This window comes from Perna viridis, chromosome 1, assembly GCF_037379345.1.
Source record: "Perna viridis isolate PV_CMFRI_1.1 ecotype Kerala chromosome 1, ASM3737934v1, whole genome shotgun sequence".
Taxonomy (NCBI): domain Eukaryota; kingdom Metazoa; phylum Mollusca; class Bivalvia; order Mytilida; family Mytilidae; genus Perna; species Perna viridis.
In genome coordinates this window covers 32,330,987-32,356,346 of record NC_142445.1, presented here as the reverse complement: position 1 = coordinate 32,356,346, position 25,360 = coordinate 32,330,987, and the positions used below count along the sequence as shown (strand labels likewise).

Genomic DNA, 25,360 nt, shown 5'->3' with positions numbered 1-25,360 from the left:
AAAAAATATGTCATGTTAACTGGTATCAATGGATGACGATTTATTGATACCAGTAAATAATCCTTAATATCATTATATAATTCATTTAATGATATTAGCAAATGATTTATTGATATCAATAAAAATGAAATAAATCATATATTTTTACTACAGAGTGCAATTTCCTTTTTTGTAAATATGATCTATTGTAAAAATATATTTTTTAAAGAAAAAAAAACATGCACAGAATAAAAGTAAAACAATTGTCAGCTGAGAGGCAATGGTCACATATAGTGGTAGAAAATAAAATAGATAAAAAATAAATAAATAAAAATAAATAAGCGTTTCGTTACATTTCACTTCGGTTACGTTTCGCAGTGTACACTGATAACCGCACAAGGTAGATAACTCCAGAAGCATGGAACAAAAGACTGGGATGGCGTCAGATATTGTTATTAATCAAGATGTTTTAAGGCGATGGTTAGATAATGTTTGCGAAATAAGCTTTACTTTTTAGCTGTAGGGTTCGAACAGACGATAATAATTCCATATATGTCTGACTTATACCACTTGACTTGAAACTTAAAAATAATGCCATGCAATATGTATCATTGTATGATACAGTTGCGATCACTTCTAACCTCTTTTCGATCCTGTCAGGACTCGCTGTCATAGAACAGTTTTAAACTGTCAGAAACTGTTCTTACCCGCGATACACCTTGTCAGAGTCTGTCAGGACTTTGGGCAAGCTGTACCTCCTGTCAGGAACTGTTCTAGGCAGAACAGATACGTGGATTAGAAGAGTTCCTGACAGATTCTGACAGTCATTAGCTTGAAAATACTTCTCTGACCGAATTTCATACAGTACATGTACGTGATCACGAAAAAATTCGTAGCACCCGAATCCTGATTGGTACGACGTGAAGGAAGCCTTGCTATGTTTTAACTTGATTTTTTTTTTCAATTTTTTACCCGACTTTTATGTTTAGCATGCAGTACCAACAAAAATTATTGCCTGCCGTATGTGTTATGCCCCTGGCAATTTCAAACAGTTCATACAGAAATTTTAGACCTTTATGGAACTTTAAAATGCTCACACTCATATACATTTTGCAAGAATAAAATATTTTTAATGAATTTTGACTCCAACAAATGTGTCTCAGCCACCCACATGATAGTTATATTGAAAAAATTAGCATTTGAGTAATTAATTTTAGACCCTCATGCAAATTAAAAGTGTGCACACTCATGCATTTTGGAAGAATATGACATTTTTAAATAATTTTGACTCAAAATAATATGACGCAGCCACCGCATGATAGTTATATTGAAAAAATTAGCATTTCAGTCATTATTTTTAGATTGTCATGGAAATTCAAAGTGTTTGCACTCATACATTTTGCAAGAATATGACATTTTTGAAAAATTTTGACTCAAATCAATATGTTACAGCCACTATATGATAGTGATATTGAAAAATTTAGCATTTTAGTCAATAATTTTACGCCCTCAAGCAATTTGAAAGTGTAGGCACTCATATATTTTGCAAGAATATGACATTTTTAATGAATTTTGACTCAACAAAATGTGTCACAGCTACCACGTGGTATTTATATTGAAAAAAAAATAGCATTTAAGTAATTAATTTCAGACCCTCATGGAAATAAAAAGTGCTGGCACTCATACATTTTTGCAAGACTATGACATTTTTAAGAATTTTGACTCAAAATTAATGTGTCACAGCCACTATATGATAGTTATATTGAAAAATTTAGCATTTTAGTCATTAATTTTAGACCCTCAGGCAAATTAAAAGTGTGGGCACTCATACATATCCTGGAATATGACGTTTTTGAAGATTTTTTACTGAAATAAATGTCATAGTCACTTATATGAAACTCACATTTTTAATTTTTACATTTTCTACATATAAGATCTAGACCATGTAGTGAAATTGGAAGTGTTCAAACTCATAAACTTAAACTTGGTCAGTTTTGAACTTCGTGAGAATTACCAAACATCTGAAAGTTATCTGTTATGACTTTTACACTTAGAACAGAAACATAGACCTTCAATTTTATAAAAAACTTGATTTAATTAATGTCACAGTTGTATGACAGAATGTAAAAAAAATTTTAAATGTAAACAATGATTTTTTTTTAATGATGAGTGACTGGACCGTGATCAAGGAAAATTGGAACATGAACAACGATCAAGTTACTGTGGGATGATGATCATGACGAGCTTTTGTATATAAAATTGGAAATTCAATGTAAATTTACATGAGTCACACAGTTTCATTTATTAATCGCGGACTTTCTGTTTTAAATTACGTCACAAAGAATAGAAAGATTTAGTGTCAGAAACTGTCCAGGGGTATGACAGTTCAGAACAGCTTTTTGTATTTTCTTTGTCATGACCCAGGACAGTTTCTGTAAGGATCTGTCAGGGAATAGGGCTAAATACGTTTGACTGTCTTTGATTGTTATGTATGTTATTACTATATTGATGCATTGAAGTGATTTCAATAACACGTACTTCAGTTTTGGATCACATAATGAGAAGGGTTAAAAGAAAACTGATCAATAAGACCAACTGCCTTTGTGTTTACAGAAACTATTCGGAAAATAATAAGAATTGAAACAAAAAACTAAAATAAATATATATTGCAGTTTACAGGACAAGAGAGGCATTTCATTTTAGCCAAGAACATAAATTCATCAACTGAGTGGACCGTGATTTATACTAGCCCAGCACTTTGACAAAGTTTACCACACAAAAGCGGCAGTCTATTATAATAACCCATTGTGTACTTGAACACATTATTCTGACCCCAAACCCGCCATCAGTAACTTTACAACATCTTAATGCTGTAAGTGCTTATCATACTACCAGTTACTTTTTCTTTTTGCTTATCGTAAGAACAGTTACTATTTTTTTTTATCTTCCATGGTATATGTAGAATTGCTAGCACTAGAACAAAGAGGCGGTTCAAAATATCTTATAAAGTGCTTGTGGGTTGATCACAGCCAAGTCTATACACACTAAGTAAACTTGATAGATCTGATTTACCCTATCAAAAAGAAAAGATGTGATGGAATGCATTAAATGTGCTGGTGTACAACCTTAATACAAAATAACGTTTCAGGCTTACTCTGTATTCACAGAGCTGTCTCTGTGTTTTCTCCCATGTATGTTGATTTTTTCATATCCCAGTTCATATGAATGATTGAATAGCAGTTCATTTAGCAAGTATATATCAAGAGTTATGACCACTGTTGTGGTGTACTGGCAAAAAGCTGCAGAACAAACAAATGACACATATTTGACAAAAGAAATCTAGGTTTAGAAAAAGTAAACAAAAAAACAGGTCATGTTGAATTTCGTGAATTGTTGTAATCCCCTACAATCTCAATCCACTGGCATGCTTGCAGTTTTATAAACTATTATTTGACTATGACCTTGACACATGTTTTTTTTTTTTGCATACACAAAAAAGGTGTATTTTAATCTACATGTATGATATATGCGTATATAGAAGGTTCTTCAACTACATAAAATTATAAAACTTCAAAATTGAACTAGCCTTCAATATATTCTTTTTATGCTTCTAAGACATTCATCAGTGTAGAAATTTGTTTCTCCAAAATCACCTATTGTTATTCTCCTTTATTCTTGAGAGATGAATTGCATGATACATTTTACACTTAGTAATACACGCATCTCCTGATTAGCAAGTGACACAGGATTGCCAAATGTGACACTCTTGTGTAATAGCCTGAGGGTGTTTAGCGACCAACGACTACCACTTAGCCATAAGGTTCAAGACATGGACTCTAAATTTACCTGAGTTCACCCCATTGGATATATATTGTACATATACTTTGCTGTGTCTTGTAATATGCTTTTTTTCTTTTCTCTGTACCAATGCTCATTGTATAAGAAATAAAGTAACATATATAACAGCTGATACTGCAGGGACAACGAAAATATTCCAAATGCTAGCTGTAAAGTAAACAAGACAATAACATAAATCCTGGACATTGTGAATGCACAAAAAATATCAGGAAACGTGATACATTGTTGGTAAGAAAAAGAGCAACAGATACCTGTAATCGAGCCACGGTAAAAGCTCTCAAAGTTCGGTGGAACTAAACGTCATTTTATAATTTTTTTTATTTCATACGACAATTAGGCACAAATTAAAAGAATTAAAATATATAAGATGTCAACAACACTAATTAAAAGTTCTAATGCAAACATCAGAGATTGCAGCACAGGGGTTAGTAAATGACAGTTTATAGGTACATGTATGTATGCATGTGTGAGGATTACTCTAGAAAAGTTTGGACTTGGAGTCTTGAGAATGGGCTAGGAGAGCTATTTTGATAGCTTTCAAGCTTTGTAGTTAGTGTGAGAGTTAGAAACACATGTATGCATAGCTTAATGTTAAGCCAATATAATCCCATGTATACCGGTGTCTGGTATGTACAGGTAGTAAAAAAAATGCATAAAAATAGGACATTGATCCCTGTTATGTGAATCTTCCAGTTCCTTCTCGCACGCCAACAAAGTAACTATGTGAAGTACCAAAAATAGTTATTCACATTCTGGAAGTGCTTGGTAGTGTTTACTACATACAACATATACGTACATGTTCACAGCCTCTTTCAACTCATTATTATTTACACGGAGGAAAATGAAGAAGAGCTATACCGTACCTTTGAATACAATTACACTTTGATGGAGGGGGCCTAGTTGTATACAGTTAAAGTTTTGTATTGCATGATCTGTGAAAGAAAATAAAGACACATAGTCCATGGGCTGTGAGGGTCCACTGTGCACCCCCACTCATCAACTTTATGGTGATATTTAGGTACTTTTATACCTCCCATTACCAAATCAATTTATCGCCAAAGAATATCCTCAGATTCTTTTTCAGTATAAGCCTATGATTGTACCCCACTTGGCCAAAAAGCCAACATTTTTTTGACTCAATTGTTTGAGTGTCTTAGCCTTCCTGGGATAGCATGTGTAAATGAACCAATCAAATTTAGGTATCATCGTATAGCCCAATGTCTCAGCTTTACAGTGGTACCAAGAAAGTTGCGGTGATATAGCTCATAACTTGGCAGATAATTGTTTTATATAATAATGTTAATATTATTTTTCAATCCAACCAAGAGCGAAATCATAAGTTGGTCTGGTTATCATCTGCCAGTGCCATTTTTGATATATTTGATTTTCAGGAGGGTGGCTGCTATTCTTTTCCAAACAATACGACCAGCATCAGGTGTGCATATAATTTTCTGACATTTTCCATATTGGAAAACTATTCCAAATCATCATTTTTAATATTTATTAAAGGATTCATATGCAGAGGAAAATTACTTATATTCATACATGTTTATCAATACAAAAAGACAATTGTAGATAGTGTTTAGGCCAAATAAAATTCTGCCTCTGTTTCCTCTTAACCGACCTACTCACGCCTCACCCCATTCTTGGTCTTCATTTTGCGATACGATATTTTCAGCCTTAAAACCCAAAACCTGAAATATATGTTGTGGAAGCAATTTAAATGCATAATATTGTTAATATTTTACACAAAAGAAGTAGAATAAATATATGTATATAGCAAGATTTAGATTTGGTCTTCTTTGGTCTTCATTTCTACCATTTTGGTCTTCATTTCACGATATGATGTTTTCAGCCATAGAAACCCAAAACCCAATATATATGTTATGGAAGCAGCATTAATGCATCACATTATTAATATTCTACATAAAAAAGTAAATTAAAGATATTTTTATAGCAAAATTTAGGTTTGGTCTTCTTTGGTCTCCTTATCTACCATTTTGGTCTTCATTTTGCGATATGATGTTTTCAGCCATAGAAACCCAACCGCAATATATGTTATACTTGAATGCATCATATTATTCATATTTTACACCAAAAATCGTATGTTTGTAGCTAATTTTAGGTTTGGACTTCTTATGCCTTCTTTGGTCTTCAATTCTACCCACCCGTAAGGGTCGATAATTAAATATGTAAATAAAGCTTTTCTTATCTTATTGATTACTGGTCAAGGAGTAGTTCTTATCAGCAAGTAATTCTCGCCAACCGATTTCTCGTCTTCTCCTGGAAACAAGTTTGTGCCCAAAATTTAAGAAAAAAATGTCTAACAGATAACATACATTTGTATATCTTTCTCTCAAAAATGAGCTATCATTCAACAATTTGCATTGAGGAGTAAAATTTTCGTGAGCAGATTGGCAAGAATTGCTTCTGTGTTGAAAATCTGAGATCTACTTTCTGACCAGTATATGGTAACTTAGGGACAATATTTCTTTCAAATTGAGAAATCTGGACTAGTTATGGAATTATACAGCCCTATCTGACAAAAATTGGTACAAAAATAAACATAGTCTTGCATGTTACTAAACTTATGTCTGAAACAAGGTTGATATTCCAAAATGATCATAATTGATGCTAATTTTCTGTTAGTAGAAAATAGGGGTAACAACAAAATTACCAAAAACTAATCTGATCCATAATCAAGTAAAGTCCAAAATAAATCTGGCAAAATAAATATTACACCACCGGAGCAGGTAGTACCACAATGGAAAGTAAGAGCATTGTTTGGCTTTATAAATCTATTTTCTTCATGAAATCAAACAATAAGGATTTCCTTTGTGAATTTCTCCCTCACTCTTCATTTAGTGACCTGTTATTTTACCTCAAATAATCTTTACTGGAAGTGGAGGAAAGTATAAATTAATGATATTTTTTCCAAATTTCAAATACTGTCTATGTTGAATGTTTTGATTGTTGTATTGCGAATGGAACAGCCAAAGAAACGTCACATTATATAAAAGTAACAATACATATAATTAACGTCAATATCCTTGGGTTGTGTAGCGCTGTATATTCTCAACATGTTTTGAACCATACAGTGATTGTGATTAAAGTTTTGAGAATGGGCCATTTTAGACAATCAACAGAATCTTTAACATTCCTTGTAAAAAATTCTGATTCTTCTGGGACATTTTCAGCTGGAATGTGATAAAGTGCATATAGCACCCTCGAATGCTAATCACTGTACTACATGTATATAATACATGTATGATGCAGGTGTAACCAGTAAGAGGACAAAGTTGGATTAGCATTTTTTAAGAATAATCATGCCATTTACAGTTTCACATAAACAAGGATTTTATTTTTCTTCATTACTTTGTAAAACTTAAAGGTGTGAGTGATAAACATGCATGGACTTTGTATAATCCCTGGTTAAAAGATAAGAAACTAGTAAGATCCTTACTCAACATCACAGGTTGCCGACTGGGATTTTACTACACCTCTTATGTTAGTGTAATACCACTATTTCAGGAACCAGTCACTTGAACATACCAGAAAGTACAAGTAGTTTGGAATGAAATGAATATTGCACCCTATCATTCTCATAGATTAGTAGAGGTGTACAAACTTGGTGTCATCTGAATGAGTCAGCAGTAGTCTAAATACTTCATTTTATCTATTTAATGTAAAGTCAAAATATTCTGAACAAAAATTCTAGGCCCTAGAAAATACTGGAGGTTGTTATTAATAAACTTTGACGTTCATTTCGTCGTAAGAAATTCTGACTGCGCTCGGGGAGCCTGTGGTACATTTGATAATATTGGCTTTATAAATAAATGAATAAGAGGGCATAATATTGTTTTGTTATTTTGTAGCCTTCATTTACAATGTTTATTTCAATCAGCTCTCCCTGAGCACTGTCAGATTTTTTTATGGTGAAATGAATGTTTATACTGTGAGTATCACTGTCTTTGATACTCAAATCATCTATTGATAATAAAAACCTTATATTCTAAATATAAATGGCAGGGCAGCTGATGATTAGAGACCAATGATACAATATCCATGAAATATGCATATTAAACAATGATTTAATGACCTGACCCTAGGAAGGTCAAATATTAAATATTAATGAACTGAAAAGCTTCTATAGCATTTTGTCTAATCATTCACTGTCACTACTATTTATATCAAGGGCATTTATACTAATGATTCCTATTATATAATTTGACAATTTGTGATGAATTCAGTTGTGGCTTGGGGCCTGTTTGTTTATACAAAAGGTGAGCAATGCATTCTCTATAGAGCCTCTATTGTACATTTTAGTATTGGTGGAAATGAACAAGCATTTGTTGAAGCTATAGAAAATGCTGCTAGTGTAAATACACGCTTGTGTATTGAAAGAAAAATGAGGTTACCATTTTTAGATTCTCAAACTGGTGTTGCACAGAATCATACTATCTTATGGCATCCATATAAGGACAGACAACCAGGTTGGTACCCCAGTTATCATTTTAACGTAGACTTTGTTTTCTGTAGTCATAAATTTCATATATTTTATAATTAGCAATTTGCTATCGTCATGCAGTAATATAAAGCTTAAGAGATTGCCTTGTGTATGCATTTTAAACAATCAGATCACTACTTATCAGGTCATAGAAATGGTCAACTCTACAGTTATCCTGCTAAGAGGTGGAAAAAGAAAAAGCGATTGGCTTTTATGAATGCAGAATGTAAAAAACAGTCAGACATTGAAACTGGAGAGGCTGGTAAGAATTGTGTATAAGAAATGAGTCTTAAAAATGTGGTAAATTGTTTTTTTCCATATATACATATGCATCATGGTATTAAGTTGTGGGTCAGTCCACACTTGTATGATATCTCTGAAATTACAGGCTTTGGACTTATTAGCTCACCTACATAGGTGTTGACCCTCCCGTTTTTAGCTCACCTGGCCTTTGGCCAGGTGAGCTAGTGTTATCACTTTGCTCCATCCTCATCGTCGTCGTCTGTTATCATTAACAATTTTTCAAAACTGTCCTTCTCTGATACTACTTGACCAATTGGAACCAAACTTGGTATGAATGTTTCTTAGGGTATCCTGCATAGAACTGATGTGGGGATTTTTGATCTGTTGAAAAACATGGCCACCGTTACTATAAATAGAACATAGTGGTTTTTCGCAAAAACTGTTAGGTTTAGCCAAATTCTTTCATAGCTGAAATGATCCTTATTATTAGGACTACAAAAGTCTTCAGGCATAAAAGTTGTCAGACGACACCTTGTAAGAGTTACTGCCCTTGAAAGGGAAAAAATGACAGGTTTTTTTTTTTAACAGTTTTCAGTCAATGTCTTGAAAACTATGATAGATAGATAGAAACTTTCAAATGTTGAAATGATCCTTATGAGAAGTCCTACCAAAGTCTTCTTGAGTCAAAATTGTTGGACGACTTTTTGTTGAATTTATTGCCCTTGAAATACAAAATTCAACCAGGTGAGCAATTCAGGCTACTGGGAGCCTTTTGTGTGTGGGAGTCTCTTGGAATTTTACCTTTTAACCCGCCAAAAAACAGTCTCCTATGCGGGAGGCATTGATCTTCCTGTTTCAAGAATTCCTCTCGTAAAAACCTTCTGTAATTGAATTTATCAAATTTTTGTCTTTGTGAAAAAGAAAAAATTCCCTGACAATAAAATTGGAGAGAAATTTTAATGTAAATGGGCTGAATGCACCCAAGTCATAAAGCAGGTTATCGTACCAAGTCTTGAGGCTACAAAGGCACAGTGATTGAAAACTTTGAACAGAAACCATTCAGTATTATATGTGATGGAAGCAATGGTAGGGGTACCAAAAAGTTTTGCTACTCTTGTTCACATTTTTAAAGATGGAAGCAGGTCCATCAAGACCAGATTCATTGACATGCCAGTGGTGAACATTGGAACATGGCAAAATCTATTTTATGCCATACCAAGCATCACTTTTGTGAATACTTGTATAATTCATTTTGTTGATTCATTTGTATATATCATGTATTTATGGTTTTAAAATGAAATATTTAAATTTATATTCCCTGTTTTATTTGATTTATAACATAACAAAATATGTCGATAATGTCGTCTCGCAAAATATCCCGCAATTTTATGATGGATTGCAGGAGATCTCCCACAATAACGTTTGACCAGGTATGGAACTAGCTGAATGGCCATGTGAGCTATTGCCATCACTATGTGTCTGTCGTCTGTCATCGTCTTCTCTGAGACTACTCAATAGATTGTCAGGGGCTACTGGCTTCCAAAATTCTGTCGCCAGAAAAATCGCCAGCTGCCATTTTTTGTTGCCAGTTTTCAGAAATTAGAGCCAAAGGGTGCCAAAAAATTGTACTTTTTAAAAAAAAAAAAAAAAAGACAGTAGAAGTCCACTGTTGAATTATCTTTGTCAATTCATCAAAATAACCTCTCCATTCATGACATACAAGTACCCAAGATTCACTCTTGATGCATCTAGTCTGTCACTTTCATATGCATAAAATAAAAAAAAGTACTACTTCAGAAACAGGTATTTTACTTCTATCAAAGACTTTATATTACTATTCTCTTATAGTCAGTGATTTTAAAACATGTTCAACTTTGTCCTGTATGGTCTAATTTATCTAATACAATATAATTGTTTTGTTTATTTTTAACAAACTTGATTATTTTTCTCAAGTGGTAAAATTTCTATCAAACTACATTTTGTACCATGGACCATTAACGTGTCCCTGTTTAATTATCTTGATATCTGAATAGCATTTCTGTAATTAGATTTTGGGAATCCCCATTCTATTTGTTTACCGATTTTCCCACCAAAAAAGTCCTATGACAAAAGTGTAAACAAATGTCATCTATTTTCGTTTATCAGTTCTTTTAATTCGAAGTATTTAGACACTTACTGATGGGATGATCTTTGTTAATTGGATTTAATTTATTCTGTTATTAGGTAAGTCTGTTTCTGAATGTATTACATGATTAAACAGGGCTGTGAAGCTTGTATGTAGCCACGTGCAGAAGGCCTTTATTGTGTTTACCTTTGACCAGATGATGAGAGTTTTGATTGGATCAATAATATATTTACATTTGATTGACACCTCCCATGAGGATATTGTCAGTCCAGTCGCCTGGTCCAATTACCTTTAATTGCCTTCAGTCCTAAATTGGTCATAGTCAATTAACTCTGACCAGGTGTCAACACAAAATTAGAGAGAATATCTGTTGCTGATAAATTTTCCGTCAATTTTAATATACAAAACCTAGGCGCCAACAAAATCGCCAACTGCCTATTTTTGTTGCCAGATAAAATAAAAAATCGCAAATTACGACAATGGCGAAGCCCAGCGCAACCCCTGATTGTAACCAAACTTTGCATGAATGTTCACCAGGGTATTAATCACAATCTTTGTGTGGGAATTTTTGATCTTGCTAAAAACATGGCTGCTGTTACTGAAAATAGACCATAGGGGTCAAATTGCTGAATTATGCAAATAACTTAGAAACATTTGGATTTAGCTAAAGTCTGGCAGGGTGTAAAATTGTTCAGCATGATGGGATTGACCTATGCCAAAATTTTCAGAAAGATCCATTGACGAAAATGAGTTATGGGTCCTGAAATGGATATTTAAAAAAAAATCTTCTCTTAGACAACCTGTAGGATGGATTGTAACCAAATATGGCATGATTGTTTGTTAGGATATCCTTAACCATTTTTTATTTGTCGAAAACATGGCCACCACTTCTAAAAATTGAGAACTTGTTTAAATTACTTGATAACCAAAGGGTTTAGCTAAATTATCTAGGGGGGAAACTTAATCGGCATGATGAGACGGAACTATTACAAATTTTCATGAAGATCTGTTGCTCGTTGTTACGAGTTATTGCCTTTGAAGAGTTAAAAAATGACTATGACTTTTTCCGGACCTTTTTTTTCTTAATGCTTGCAGATATTAAGCTAATTTTTGGTATGTGAGTCTACAATGTACCATGATGAGTTAAGAGCAAGTTTCATTGGGATTTTCTGTGAATTAATGCCCTTTGAATTTTTTTTTTTTCAAATACTTTTCATTTGAGAGTCCACTATGTGGATGTGTGGGGTATGTGAATATTTCTTTTATTCTTTTCAGATTTTTTTTATATCAGTGTTGCAGGACTTCAAATTATCAGAAAAGGGGGACTGGTAGTAATATAATTTAGCCAATTTTGTCAGTATTGAAATGTATTTATACTATTTAGATATGCATCAGATAAGCACTGTAGAAAATCCAGCAGCACGTCTGGAGGATGAGAAAGCAGATGTAAGTAAAGATTGGTATGAAGAGTTCGACGATTTAGATGAACCACCTGATGCTGGGGAGATGGTTGATGATCAGTCAGACATCAGTGATTATGAAGAGACTTATATAAAACGTCGTAAGAAAAAGGTTTGTATTAGGTGAAATTATTTTGGAAACAATTGTTGAACAGTTCCAATGATCAAATACTGCAAAAATGAAACAGAGTGATAATCAGCCCATCTGGTGTTGATTTTGTCTTTATTCTGTTTTGTGAAGAAATATAACTGATAGTATGTAGAAAAATTCTATTAATGTTGAACATTTTCACATGTAAACAAACTAATGGTGTTAAGTACATTGACATCTGAACCAAAATAAGTTTAGGCTATCTTTTTGCATCTGGAATTTTTTATGAATATTTTAATAAAATGGACTTCTCTTGTAAGTATAAAAATTACTAGAAATACTCCCCTTTTTGTTGACTTTTCTGAAGGTGGAAAGAAAGGAGAGAGAAACTAAAGTATTTACTATTTTGTAGAATGTTGCTTATAGAGCCTGATGAGTGATTCGGGCTCTTTAGAGCCTCTAGTTTCCATACCTCATGGTAGACATTTTTGCATTTAGTTATGATGCTGGCCCAGGAACTAAAATTACATATACATGTATTACAAAGATTGTCCAACGTGCGCTAAAAATATTATAATTTTGTGCCATGAAATAGGGAACTGGAAGAGGGAGAAAGAAGAATGTTGACAAGGACAAGGATGTCAACCCTGAGGAGCGAGAGAAACCATACGCATGTGATGTCTGCAATGCACGCTACAAGACTAGACCAGGCTTGTCATATCATTATAATCATTTTCATAATGGCATGATGGATGACCAGGAGCTATCACAGTCACCAAAACCTCAAAGATCTACGAGAAACAGTTTGTATAGATTATACAAATACAAAGAACAGGATTTTATTTCTCCAGAAAAATCCTTGTTTTTTGTTAGATTTGACACTTTCTTGATATTTTCATAAATATCTTCCTTTTGAAATGTGGTAGAAAAGTGTCAAAATTCTTGATACACAAAAAAGTACTATTAGTTTGTATTCAAATTTGTATAAATAAAGGAGATAATCATTATTTTTTCAATCTTTAAAAATCTTGATATACGATTGAAAGCTGTTTCTTTAAAATAACATCATAAATATAAAAGCAATAAGTATTCAGAAGTTTTCAAACATTAAGTATTGTAAGAAAGTTATTTATTTATTTTATATATAGAAGTTGTCATATTAGAATTTTTTTACAGCTAATAAGAGTGCTCCAGCAGATGACAAAATTTCTGCAAATAACTACTGCGACTTTTGTCTGGGAGATTCTACTGAAAATAAGAAGACAGAAATGCCAGAAGAACTTGTTTCTTGCAGTGATTGTGGGCGTTCAGGTATAAATGCTTTGACCATACCACTTTTTGATAAATTAAATGAAGAGGGCAAGTTCTTAGAAAGAATTATAACAAAATTTCATGTTCTCCATGATTAATTTGAAAACCTTCATTATACCCCACGTTTTAAAAAGGGACAGTTCATATTTCTGTTTGTCTGTCACTCTTTAATATTCTATTGTGCATCTGCTTACATGGAGATTTTTACCAAAAGGAAGGTTGGTATTGAGTATTATGGCTTCAACTATTTAGGAATAAGACCAAAAACAAGAATTTTATGGAATTTAGCCATGTTACTTGTACAAATATACAGATCTCTATGATCCTGTACTACAAGGCCTCTTACAACATAGATCAGACTGGGAATAATTTTGGGGGTTATGACCTGAACTGTTTAGGAATCAAGGACTGAAAATGGCAAAACAAGCATTTTTTTTCTGTTTTGGATAACAGTTTGAATGAAAGTTGATTGATCTCAATGAAATTGAGCTGTATGTACAAGGTACAGTATCACATAGGGAAGGTTTTGATTGATTTTTGGTGTTATGGTTTTAATTGTTTAGGGTAAAGGGACCTAAGGCAAGTATTTAATAAAACTTAACTCTGGAGTTTGTATAAAAGTGTATTGACTGTTCCACAATGTTCCATGCCACAAAGGTAAGGCTTGGATTGGTTTTGGAGGTTATGACCTTAACCATGAAGGAATGCGAGGCTAAGCCAAAAATAGTTTTCTGGTTCCAAACAATTAATAAAGAAAAAGTTTATGAATCTCTATTGAATTTACTACAAGGTTCCATACCACAGGAGGACATTTTTGATTTATTTAAGGGACTATATGGCTGCTGTTGCCATGCAAATTGCCATTGAAACCCTTTGGCCTATATTTTATACTTAATAACTATTTTGCAAACTTTGCAGGAATGAAATAATAAAGAGCCTCTATATGTGATTAAATTTATTTTGCTTGATCAGATTATATAGCCACAAGATGTCTATTTTTTTCAGGTGAGTGATTCCGGCTTGTAGAGCCTATAGTCCAAAAGTGACCTCTCTTTTCAGTTTGGAAGAAAACTTAATTTTCACTAGATTAAATAGCTTTGACTTTGAGATATTGAATTACAGCGAAAAAGAAATTAAAAATGCATATTACTTGATAAAATCATTATATCAACAAATATCTTGTTATTCATATATTTGTATTTTAAAACCTCCCAATTTTGGAGGCTTTATTCCTTCTATTGTGCATGAGAGTACTTCTTGATGCTAGAGCTCTGTGCGGGTCCGGGTGACAGAATAATAGGCCTGCGGAAGCACGTGTACTAAATATTCACAATACTGTAAACCATGAATTTTTTACAATAGTTGTATATTCCCTGAAAAAGACAGGGTGACAAATTTCTGGTTTACAGTATAAGGTTCATAATTTTGTATAATGGATTAGATGTGTTTTATATTTTTGGATTTCAGGACATCCTACATGTCTACAGTTCACACAAAACATGATTATATCAGTGAAGAAATATCCTTGGCAATGTATAGAGTGCAAGTCTTGTGGTCTGTGTGGAACTTCAGATAATGATGTAAGGTTTTATAAATTTCCTGTGAATTATATGCTCAACATGGTAATCATGTTTTTGTTTAGTGGGGAAAGTCTCAAGTAGACCAACATGCCAGAAACATATCCAGCTCTATTATTGCATCGTATTAATTTTTGTTCACACTGAATGACTAAACTTGACAGGAGTTGCTATTAAATTAATGGTATATTGAAAAAATTCTTAAGTTTAATTTCTGTTGATACAACTTTTTTTATTAGGGATAAAGTTAAATAATTGCATGTTTCATTAACAAGTTTGAAATATCTTTAACAAGAATCATTGTAACCTTTAGGAAAAAAAATAATTTGCATTTAAAAAAAACAATCAGGATTTTTGTTTATTAGATCACAATTATGTCACACCCCCTTAATGCCTGATCATAGAACATAATTTATGATGGAAGGAAATCAACGATTCAATGTGAAATTACTTATCATAGTCCTTTTTCCTGTACTGTTTTCACTCTGATTTCTAGACATTAACCCCACTAATGCAAAGAAAAAGGAAGAAGTGAATTTTTCATTGGAAAAAAACCTTTACTTTGGTAAATTCCTGAATGAATAAGTAAAAAAGCTAAAAGTAATTGCTAAAGCTGAAATCATTTTAGTTTCAAAGCAAAATGTCTTGCTGTCCTGCTTTAATAAGGCAGTGAACCAGTCCGTCAGGAGTGTGAGTTACATTATTTTACATGAATTGTCTAAGAAAAGGACTAATATCTATGTCACAGTCAGTTAGTGATATATGTAACCTGTCTGTCAGGTTTGTAAGTTACATTATTTTACATGAATTGTCTTAAGGAAAGGACTAATAACTTTGTCACAGTCAGTTAATGATGTATGTAACCAGTCTGTCAGGTGTGCAAGTTACATTATTTTACATGAATTGTTTACATTATTTTACATGAATTGTCTTAAGAAAAGGACTAATATCCAGGTCACATTCAGTTAATGATGTTGAACAGAGTAACATGTCTTAACTAAACTTGTGAAAAAACCTTGTGTGGGGGGACATATTGTTTTTGGCTTGTCCTTCTGTCTGTGTGTCCGTCACAAAATTTGTCGGCGCAACTCCTCAGAAACTATTAAACAGAATTTTACGAATTGTGGTATGTGGCAAGAACATCATGTATTTGTGCTTATTGCCAGGAAATTTTGATCCCTTAATTTTTGTAGGAGTTATGCCACTTTGTACTTAGAAATTTGACAAAAATCCTCATAAATTACCTTTTCAGTGCAATGCCATTAAGAAAAATTATTCAGGTATTATATAATAATTGTTAAGAGACCTTTGCAATATCCAAGAACTTATATTATGATATAACATACCGGTAGAAATTCATACTGAAAATAATCTAAAATTGGGAAACCATTTCTTATACCTGCATAGGTTTCATTTCCACTCAGAACAGTTTGCGGGATTGGGGGAGACATATATTTTTGCAGTCAAAAACAAACTTTAATCTTAAGGCACTTTTTGAATCTCTTTATGGCAGTTTAAATGTATTTTAAACCTGAATAAACCAGACTTCTAAACTGAACAAAATCTACTGCACAAAAGAAGTTGTTTGTAGACATCATAGATGTTTCTACCATATGTCTTGAAGGCTTCTAATATAACACAAATATTATGTTTAGTTATTAATAAACATCTATCTTTATTTTTAGGACCAGTTGCTGTTTTGTGATGATTGTGACCGTGGTTATCATATGTACTGCTTGAATCCACCCCTCACAGCTCCTCCTGAAGGTTAGAATCTTAGTATTTTCCTGTTTTACACAACAGATACAAAGACATGCTAAAGGTGTAATATATAAATAACATATAGCTAAGAGGGTGATAGAGCAGTTTGTTACCCAGAGAAAATTGTTGTCACCCCGAGGCATAGCTGAGTGTGACAATGTATTTTCAAGGGGTAACAAACTCTGTCACCCTCTAAGCTGTATGTTATTTATATTATTATACTGAATGTTTCATTTTCATTCTTTTTCAAAGGAAGCCCTAACAATCAGTTATGTATGTTCGTCTTTTGTCTTTAATTTTTCTTCATTAAAATTGTTTTATTTTCTTTCAAGTTCGCATTAATTTGAAACTGTAAGCGTCAGTTGTGGATCACACCCCTTTTTGTGACCTTTATTCTGTGTATCAGCAGTGGGCCTTTTCCCTGCTCACAAACATAAATGTCACAATAATATTTTTTTTTTTTGGTTTTTTTTTTGTTTTTGATTTGTTTTTGTTTTTGTTTTTTTGTTTTTTTCAGGTTTAAGTTTTCTTGTATATAGTTATTTAATCCACTGTTACCATAGATGTCTGCAAGGCAGAATTAAAAAAAAACAAAACAAAAACAAAAAAGGTCAAGAATGCAGTGTATAGACATTTAACAACAATGACATACATTCTCATTTGAACACTTTCTCTTCCAGTTCCAACCTCAGTCACTTTTTGATTTGACAATACAATATTGGTTACATTTGGCATCATAAGTGAAAAAAAAATGTCTATTAAGGAAGTAGACCTAGGTGATATGGGACACAACTCTTAAAAATCATTGGAATGTTTGTGTTCAGCATTTAACATAAATCTTAAGTAAGCATCTAATTAACCTGGATTCATTTTATTCTGCTTCAAACAAAAGCTTGAGAGGCTTTGGTGAAATTGAATATGATACAAACATATCACTGATTTCATGAGGTATGTCCCTTACCCTAGGTCTACCTCCTTAATTGATGTTTTATCAGTTGTTGATACAGACGCAAAACTGACTAAGATAGAACTGGTACCTAATTTTTACAGGAACCAGTTTAGCATTTCATGAGTGGGTAATAGACAAAAAATTATCACCCTCTGAGCCATGGATAGAGCGCAATATTGCCCTTGTATTGAACCAATCAAAATTCAGCAAATTGACATGTAATATAATAATAACGGTTACAAGTGCATGTAAGAAATTTGTCCAGCTGTAGGCTGTGTATCCTGTGAAAAGCAAAATTCCATTTAAACATACATGCCAGCCATTACAAATTTTGGGTTAATTTTTACAATTTTGGGGTCAAAATTACACTATTATGGTCAAAAGTCTCGTATTTACGGATTCCTGGTAGCCGCTGTTCAAATTTGTGAAAGACATATTTTTATATTATCATTGCCATTCCAGTCCGATCTGTTTTTTTTCAGAAAATGCCAAATGCTTCTGGTTTCCTCTGGAGTTACCAATTCATCTTTTGGTAAACTATGGTAACTGAGTTCTGAAACAAAGTTGTCATTTTTCCCCTTGTTTAACTCACCTGGCCAACAGCCGTGCGAGCTATTGCCATCACTTGGCATCTGTCGTCATCGTTAACAATTTCTTCAGACATCTTCTCCTCTGAAACTACTGAATAGATTTGCATGTAAATTATAACAACTGTTCCTTGGAGTATCCTGCACATAATGACCGTTTGGATTTTTGATCAGTTAAAAAAACATGGCCGCCTTTACTAAAAATAGAACAGCAGAATTTTGCATTTATCTCCAAAACTGTTAGGTTTAGCCAAATTCTGACATTGGTAAAAGTATTCAGCATGATGAGATCTATCTGTGGTCAAATTTTGGTAAAAATCTGTTGACCCATGTTAGAGTTATTACACTTTGGACGTTTTTTTTTTTGTTGTTATTACTTTCAAAATTTTTTTTCTCAAAAACTACTATACAAATTCAATGAAAGTTGGTATTTTTGTTTTTAGGGCATCCTTAACAAAATGAATATTTGGATTTTTGATCAGTTAAAAAACATAGCCTCCTTTACTAAAAAAAGAACATAGGGGTCAGACAGCAAACTTTTGCATATATCTCAAAAATTGTTAGGTTTAGCCAAATTCTGACGGGGTAAAAGTATTCAGCATGATGAGATCTATCTGTGGTTAAATTTTGGTGAAAATCTGTTGACCCATGTTGGAGTTACTGCCCTTTTTGGACGTTTTTTGCTGTCTTTTGTTGTTATTACTTTAAAAAAAATCTTCTCCTTAGAAACTACTATACACAATTCAATGAAAGTTGGTATTTTTATTTTTTAGGGTATCCTTAACAAAACGACTGTTTGAATTTTTTATCAGTTAAAAAAACATGGCCGCCCGTACTAAAAATAGAACATAGGGGTCTTGCAGTAGTGTTTTGCGTGTATCTCCAAAACCATTAGGTTTGGCCAATATCTTCCAATTGCTGAAATATCCTTATTATAAGGCCTACAAAAGTCTACGAGGGATCAAAGTTGTCAGACAACTCCATGTAAGGGTTATTGCCCTTGAGAGATGAAAAATAACTTTTTTTTTGTTACAGTTTTCAGCCTATATCTTGAAAACTATGTTAGATAGAGTGAAACTTTCAATTGCTGAAATGATTCTTATTTTATGGCCTACAAAAGTCTCCAGGTATCAAAGTTGTCAGATGACTCCATATAAGAGTTATTGCCCTAGAAAGGCAAACAATTACGTTTTTTGTAGCTTTCAGTCAATATCTTGAAAACTGTAATAGATAAGATGAAACTTTTGATTGATGAAATGATCCTCATGATAAGTCCTACCAAAGTCTTCATGGAGTCAAAATTGTGGACAACTTCTTGTTAGAGTTATTGCCCTTGAAAGGCAAAAATTTAACCAGATGAGCTCTTTTTCCTTGACAATTTTCTGTCAAAACCAAAATGATAATGTCTGAATCAGGACCTTAAAAAAGGAGACAGGGTAATGTTGTTGACCAGAATATATGTTGGAATATCTTTGCCTGACTAAATCATGAAGGAAAAATTATGTGCATTGTGCATATTGTAATCAAGATGTCAGTGTTTTACATGGGCTGTGACAACATGAGCAGCATGTGGAGTAAAAAAACATGAATACAATGCAAAGTGACAATGTGAAAACCAAAACCAAGAACTTTCTTCATTTTTTTAAAAGAAAGAACCTAATGGAACTTCAAGTGACAAATGCTGAAACTTTTTTAAAATAATGTTCTTGTTGAACATAATGTCCCCATTGCAGTCAGTGACCATGCAGGACCTTTATTTTTTTTTTTTAATTTTAACGTTTTTGAATGATTACTGATAAGTGTTCAAAATTACTGAAAATTTGATGGCTTGTTACTGATTGTATCAATAGGGGGCTGGCATCTATGTTTAAATTGGAAATCAAAATAGTGTATCAAACATTGGTATTGCATAAAATTTTACTGAGTTTTTTAAACCCTAAAAAGATACCATACAATATGTTAGTTTGACATAATTGTAATTCAGAAAAATAAACAACTGCAAAAGATCAGTTTTTTACAGTAGTAAAATAGATGCCTTTTAATATATATACATGTAAATATATATTTTTTTGTTTCCAAGGTAATTGGAGTTGCCATTTGTGTATAGAAGAGTTCCATGGTGGGAAGAAACCAGAAGGTATGCAGTGATGCATGTATAAAGACATTGAATATTCTAGAAAGTTGAAAGAAAAAGGCTTGCATATATTATCACTGGTATGACTCACACAATAACTACTGTGTATATCTTTTATAAATGAATAGGTTTTCTTTAAACTATTTGTTGTAATATGTATATCTGGACTTTGCATTGTTTTCAGACTGATATATATATAAATTTGATAGCTATTGATAATAAATCATATAATAAAAAATCATGTACTGATGATAAAGAAAGTTTATAATAGCCATTGCTCTATTTGTTTATGTGAATATTAGATAATGTATCTTTTAGATTATAGTACTGTCACTAGAAGCAGTTTTCTCACATATTTTTTTAGTATGCATGTATAAAACTTGTACAAATGGTTTAGTTCTACAATATTAAGTGTATAGTATATACCGTTACTGTGTTCTTTCATCGTTTATATTTTCTCCATTAAACCAATGTAAATTGAGTCCTTGGTGTTTTTTTTCTTTGAAGGTTGTGAAGTTAGTACTGAATGAACACAAAAATTCTGCCATTGCTGTTTTTAACCCACAGGAATTAAGTTGGTTATATCAATAAATTGCTCTATCAGTAATACTGATAAAAAATAAATAACTGGAAATCTCTTCAGATGTCTTCTACCTATTTTTGGCATATTTTATATGCATGTATGAAGAAAAAGTCCTGTAGAAAAAAACAACTTAAAATTGCTATGGTGTATGGTTGATTGACAAATTAAAGTTTTATAATTTCTCCCTGGAGATGCTGGTTCTATATTGTTTATAAAAAAAACTTTATTGTATCTTTAAATATGATGGGTTTATATACATGTATATTGATTAAAAACTATGTAAATATTGCAGTAACTTCAGTTTTCATAACTGTATGTTTCTCCAAACTGTATTAATAGATAAGCTTTATTTAAAAAAAAGCCTTTTAAATCAGAAAAAAGCCTTATTTATTGTATGTATTGTTCTTATAGCTTATTTTCCTGTAATTCTGTGAACATCATGGATAGATACATACATTAAGTTACTTCTTGTTTAAATTTTTTTTTTAACAAAGTTATCACTTGCTTTCTGTTGTGAATATTTTATGATTACTTTATTTTTATTTATTTTTTATTTTTTATTTTATTTTATTTTTTTATTTATTTATTTATTTTTATTTTTATCAATTTTGATAGAATCTGTCAATTAATGTCGGCATTTGTTTTTTACATGACTGCCAAAATTTGCAGCAAAAATAACTGGAGTGAAAGTGAATAGATTTCATATAAATTTTACTACAAGGTGCAATACCACAAAAGGAAGACTGGGATTGATTTCTGGGTTGGCACTTGGGCCAACTTAAGTATGAAGAGCAGGAAAAGGGCCAGAAACAAGTATTTTTATGAGTAAAATGGAATAGATCTTGAAATTGTACATGGTGTTATACCTCTAAAGGAAGGTTGGGATTGATATTTGAAGTTTTAACTGGAACCATTTAGGAATAAGGGCCACTTTGATTTTGGTCAAATTCTGATTCTGTGTCAATTGTCTATGAGTAATAAAAATTCAAAGATGTATCAAGTTTGAATGATGTGTCCATACTTGCCCTAACAGCTCAAGGTTCAACCTCTATGGTCTATGAGGCTGTGCCCTGCAGAATATTATATTGCTATCAACTGTATGGACTTAACACTTACCATGCTGATTTGTTTGAAAAAAAATATCTAGATTTCGATATTTTGCAAACATGCAAATTGTATGCAAATTAATTGCATCATGGTGCTGATGCTGATTGTTTTGTATAAGTTAAAAAGTAGGTGATCATGGGGTGGATGGCCTGAGGAGGTGGTGGGAGAATGGGTGTGCATGCATGGAGAAAATGGTCTGTTGCCTGAAAATTGTAATTTTTAGCAATTTTTTTGTCATTTTTCACCAGCTGTGGTGGTTATCAGTGGTAAGACAATGTCAAAAGTGCAATTTTTCCAAAGCTTGTTTCCTGTGATGGTCGTTTAAGCCAAATATTGTTCATTACAGTCATAAGTGGAGGGCCAGGGGTCCCCAAAGGGGTAAATCACGAGAAACAAGGGGCACTAGAGAGCCTGAATCGCTCACCTGGTCAAAAATAGTCCTTGCACTTTCTAAAGCTGGACTCATGACCTTACCGTACTATTGTCAAAAGAATCCTTTAATCAATACAGAGCATCTTATTTAACTCCAACAGATCTTTATGAAAATTTCAGCATAGGTCGGTCTCACCATGCTGATCAATTTCACCCTAGAAAATTAGGCTAAACCCTTATGTTTCAAGTTATTTCAAGAAGTTGTCAATTTTTATTAGTGGTGGCCATGTTTTCAACAGATAAAAATGGTTAAGGTTATCCTAACAAACATTCATGCAATTTTTGGTTACAATCTATACTACAAGTTGTCTAAGAGGATATTTTTAAAAAAAATCGATTTCAGGACCCATAACTCATTCATTTGTCAATGGATCTTTCTCAAAATTTCGGCATTCACATACATGTAGGTAATCCCATCATGCTGAACAATTTTAATTCCAGCCAGATTGTGGCTAAACCCAACTGTTTTTGAGTTATTTGCATAATTCTGAATTTTGACCACTATGGTCTTTTTATAGAAATGTTGGCCATGTTTTTCACAAGATCAAAAATCCACACACACAGATTGCCCAACATATTCTACACAATATTTATGCAAAGTTTTGCTTTAATCCATGCAGTAGTTTCTAAGAAGATTCTGAAAGTTGGAAATGTAAAATTCAGGAAAAAATCCATTTCAGGACCCATAACTCATTCATTTGTCAACGGATCTTTCTGAAAATTTGGCATAGGTCCATCCCATCATGCTGAACAATTTTACTCGACCAGATTTTAGCTAAACTTTTTTGAGTTATTTGCATAATTCTACAATTTGATCCCTATGGTCTATTTTTAGTAACAGTAGATATGTTTTTTGCCAGATCAAGGATTGTTATAAATACTCTAAGGAACATTCATGCAAAGTTTGGTTACAATCTATTGAGTAGTTTTAGAGGAGAAGATGTTTGGAAAAGTTTATGGACAACGACGGCGGATGATTAAGGATGACGAAGATGGACAACGGACATAAAAATGAGGATTTTTTGCAACTTTTGACTTCTGATTGGCCTAAAACTGGAAGTGGTTAGTATATGGGTTTGACATCATTGGAGTGGTGCGAGACATCATTATTCTACAGAAATCAGGTGAAATGAAGCACTATGGATCAATTCTGCTGTTGTTTGTGTCTGAGAATTGAGCCCTACCTATAAAAAAACTTTTTGTGGCCTTCTTAACTCATGACCCCTTATTCAGCTGTCAAGTCCCTATTTTTGATAAAACTCTGTATAAGATAGCCTCATTTTAAAGCACATTCACTCTGCTTGCATATGAAATCAAATTGTGGTTTTGAAAGCTAAATATAAAATTGCAAGAAACCAAAAATTGGAAAACTGCCCATGACCATTTATATATGATTCTTGCATGGTAAGGGTTAAGATATGGCTGATTAAATTGTTATATTTTCATCATCACCTGCCCCTTTTATTTTATCCAGACATAAAATACATAATCAATAAAGAGCTGCGCTTTAAGTGCATGATATGCCCGTTGCCCTTTTAACTTGTGCTTATGCTTTCAATGAATTTATATGGTCAACTAGAAATACTGTAAGCTCTGTCAAAAAAGTAAATAAAAATGCACAGAGATTCATTTAGGCTTATCATCAACTGGAAGTGCTAAAGATATCAAAGTCCTCTTAGCACTGGGGGTTTCTGATTCTTGTGAAAACTGTAGCATGAACAAAACTTCAAAGATTACAAGATGCAAAATGAAACTATTATCATACATTTGCATGTCCCATATTTATATTTAGAACTGTTTTTTTTCGAATGTATTTAGAGAACAGGTATGGTGTATATGTCAAAGAGACAACCCCACCAAGATATGCATGAACTGAATATCAATCAATACTAATGATTTCTGAAGTATAAACTGTAATCTGATAAAAAACAGAATCCAACTTCATACACATTCACAAATTTTGTTCCGTTTGATGATTTCCCAAATTTTGAAACCTGTCCAAAAGTTAATTTACAATCACATTCAAAACTATTTCAATAGAGTATTATCCTATACTCCAATTATACTAAAATAAAATAAATTTCAGCTTAAAAATTATTTCCTTATTGAACATCTATACACTTTATCAATTTGAATTTTCCTTGGTTTAATTCTTCCTGTTTATTATCATAAATTATCAATGATAAGATGGAGATTTTGACTGATAATTGTGATATATGGAACATGCTTAGCACATTTAAGTGTTAGTTAGAATCAGGCAGCAGGTAAAACATGGTATGACAAAAAACACCATTTTGAAAGTTTAATTTTCACTGTTTGCAACATAAGAATCAAGGTAAAATGACAAGATCTGCCGTATCATTTTGGTAAATTGATCTACAATTTCATTAAAATGCATTGAAAATGAGCACTTCAAGGACCATTTTCCAAACATTCTATTGAAATTTCTGAACAAATCCAGTGATGCAGAGATCAAATAATGGTCTTTTCAAATAGGAAGCATCCTTGAATGATATTATATTGTCAGATCAGTTAGTTTTTCCCATTTTGTCTGATTTTACAAAAACTTACAGTTAATGCTTCTCGACATATTACTGCAAGACATTTATTCCCTAAATGCAAATTTATTACTATATAAAACATCTTTCAAGGCCAA

General features: G+C 32.5%; 1 protein-coding gene across 2 annotated transcripts; it reads left to right on the top strand.

Annotated features, from left to right (window-relative positions):
• The first annotated feature begins 345 nt into the window (after positions 1 to 345).
• On the top strand, positions 346 to 21,063 carry LOC148628411 (zinc finger protein ubi-d4-like). Of its 2 annotated transcripts, none has more exons than XM_088586997.1 (9): positions 346 to 459; positions 8,164 to 8,330; positions 8,490 to 8,606; positions 12,097 to 12,284; positions 12,859 to 13,066; positions 13,440 to 13,574; positions 15,042 to 15,154; positions 16,837 to 16,918; positions 20,529 to 21,063. In XM_088586997.1, the coding sequence occupies exons 1-9, from the start codon at positions 398 to 400 to the stop codon at positions 20,594 to 20,596; spliced, it is 1,140 nt and encodes a 379-aa protein (XP_088443123.1). In that variant the 5' UTR covers positions 346 to 397; the 3' UTR covers positions 20,597 to 21,063. The 2 variants fall into 2 exon arrangements, with proteins under 2 accessions (XP_088443123.1, XP_088443131.1); XM_088587005.1 differs by lacking the exon at positions 346 to 459 and adding an exon at positions 2,710 to 2,851 and having other exon boundaries at positions 20,529 to 20,744.
• The last annotated feature ends 4,297 nt before the right edge of the window (positions 21,064 to 25,360 follow it).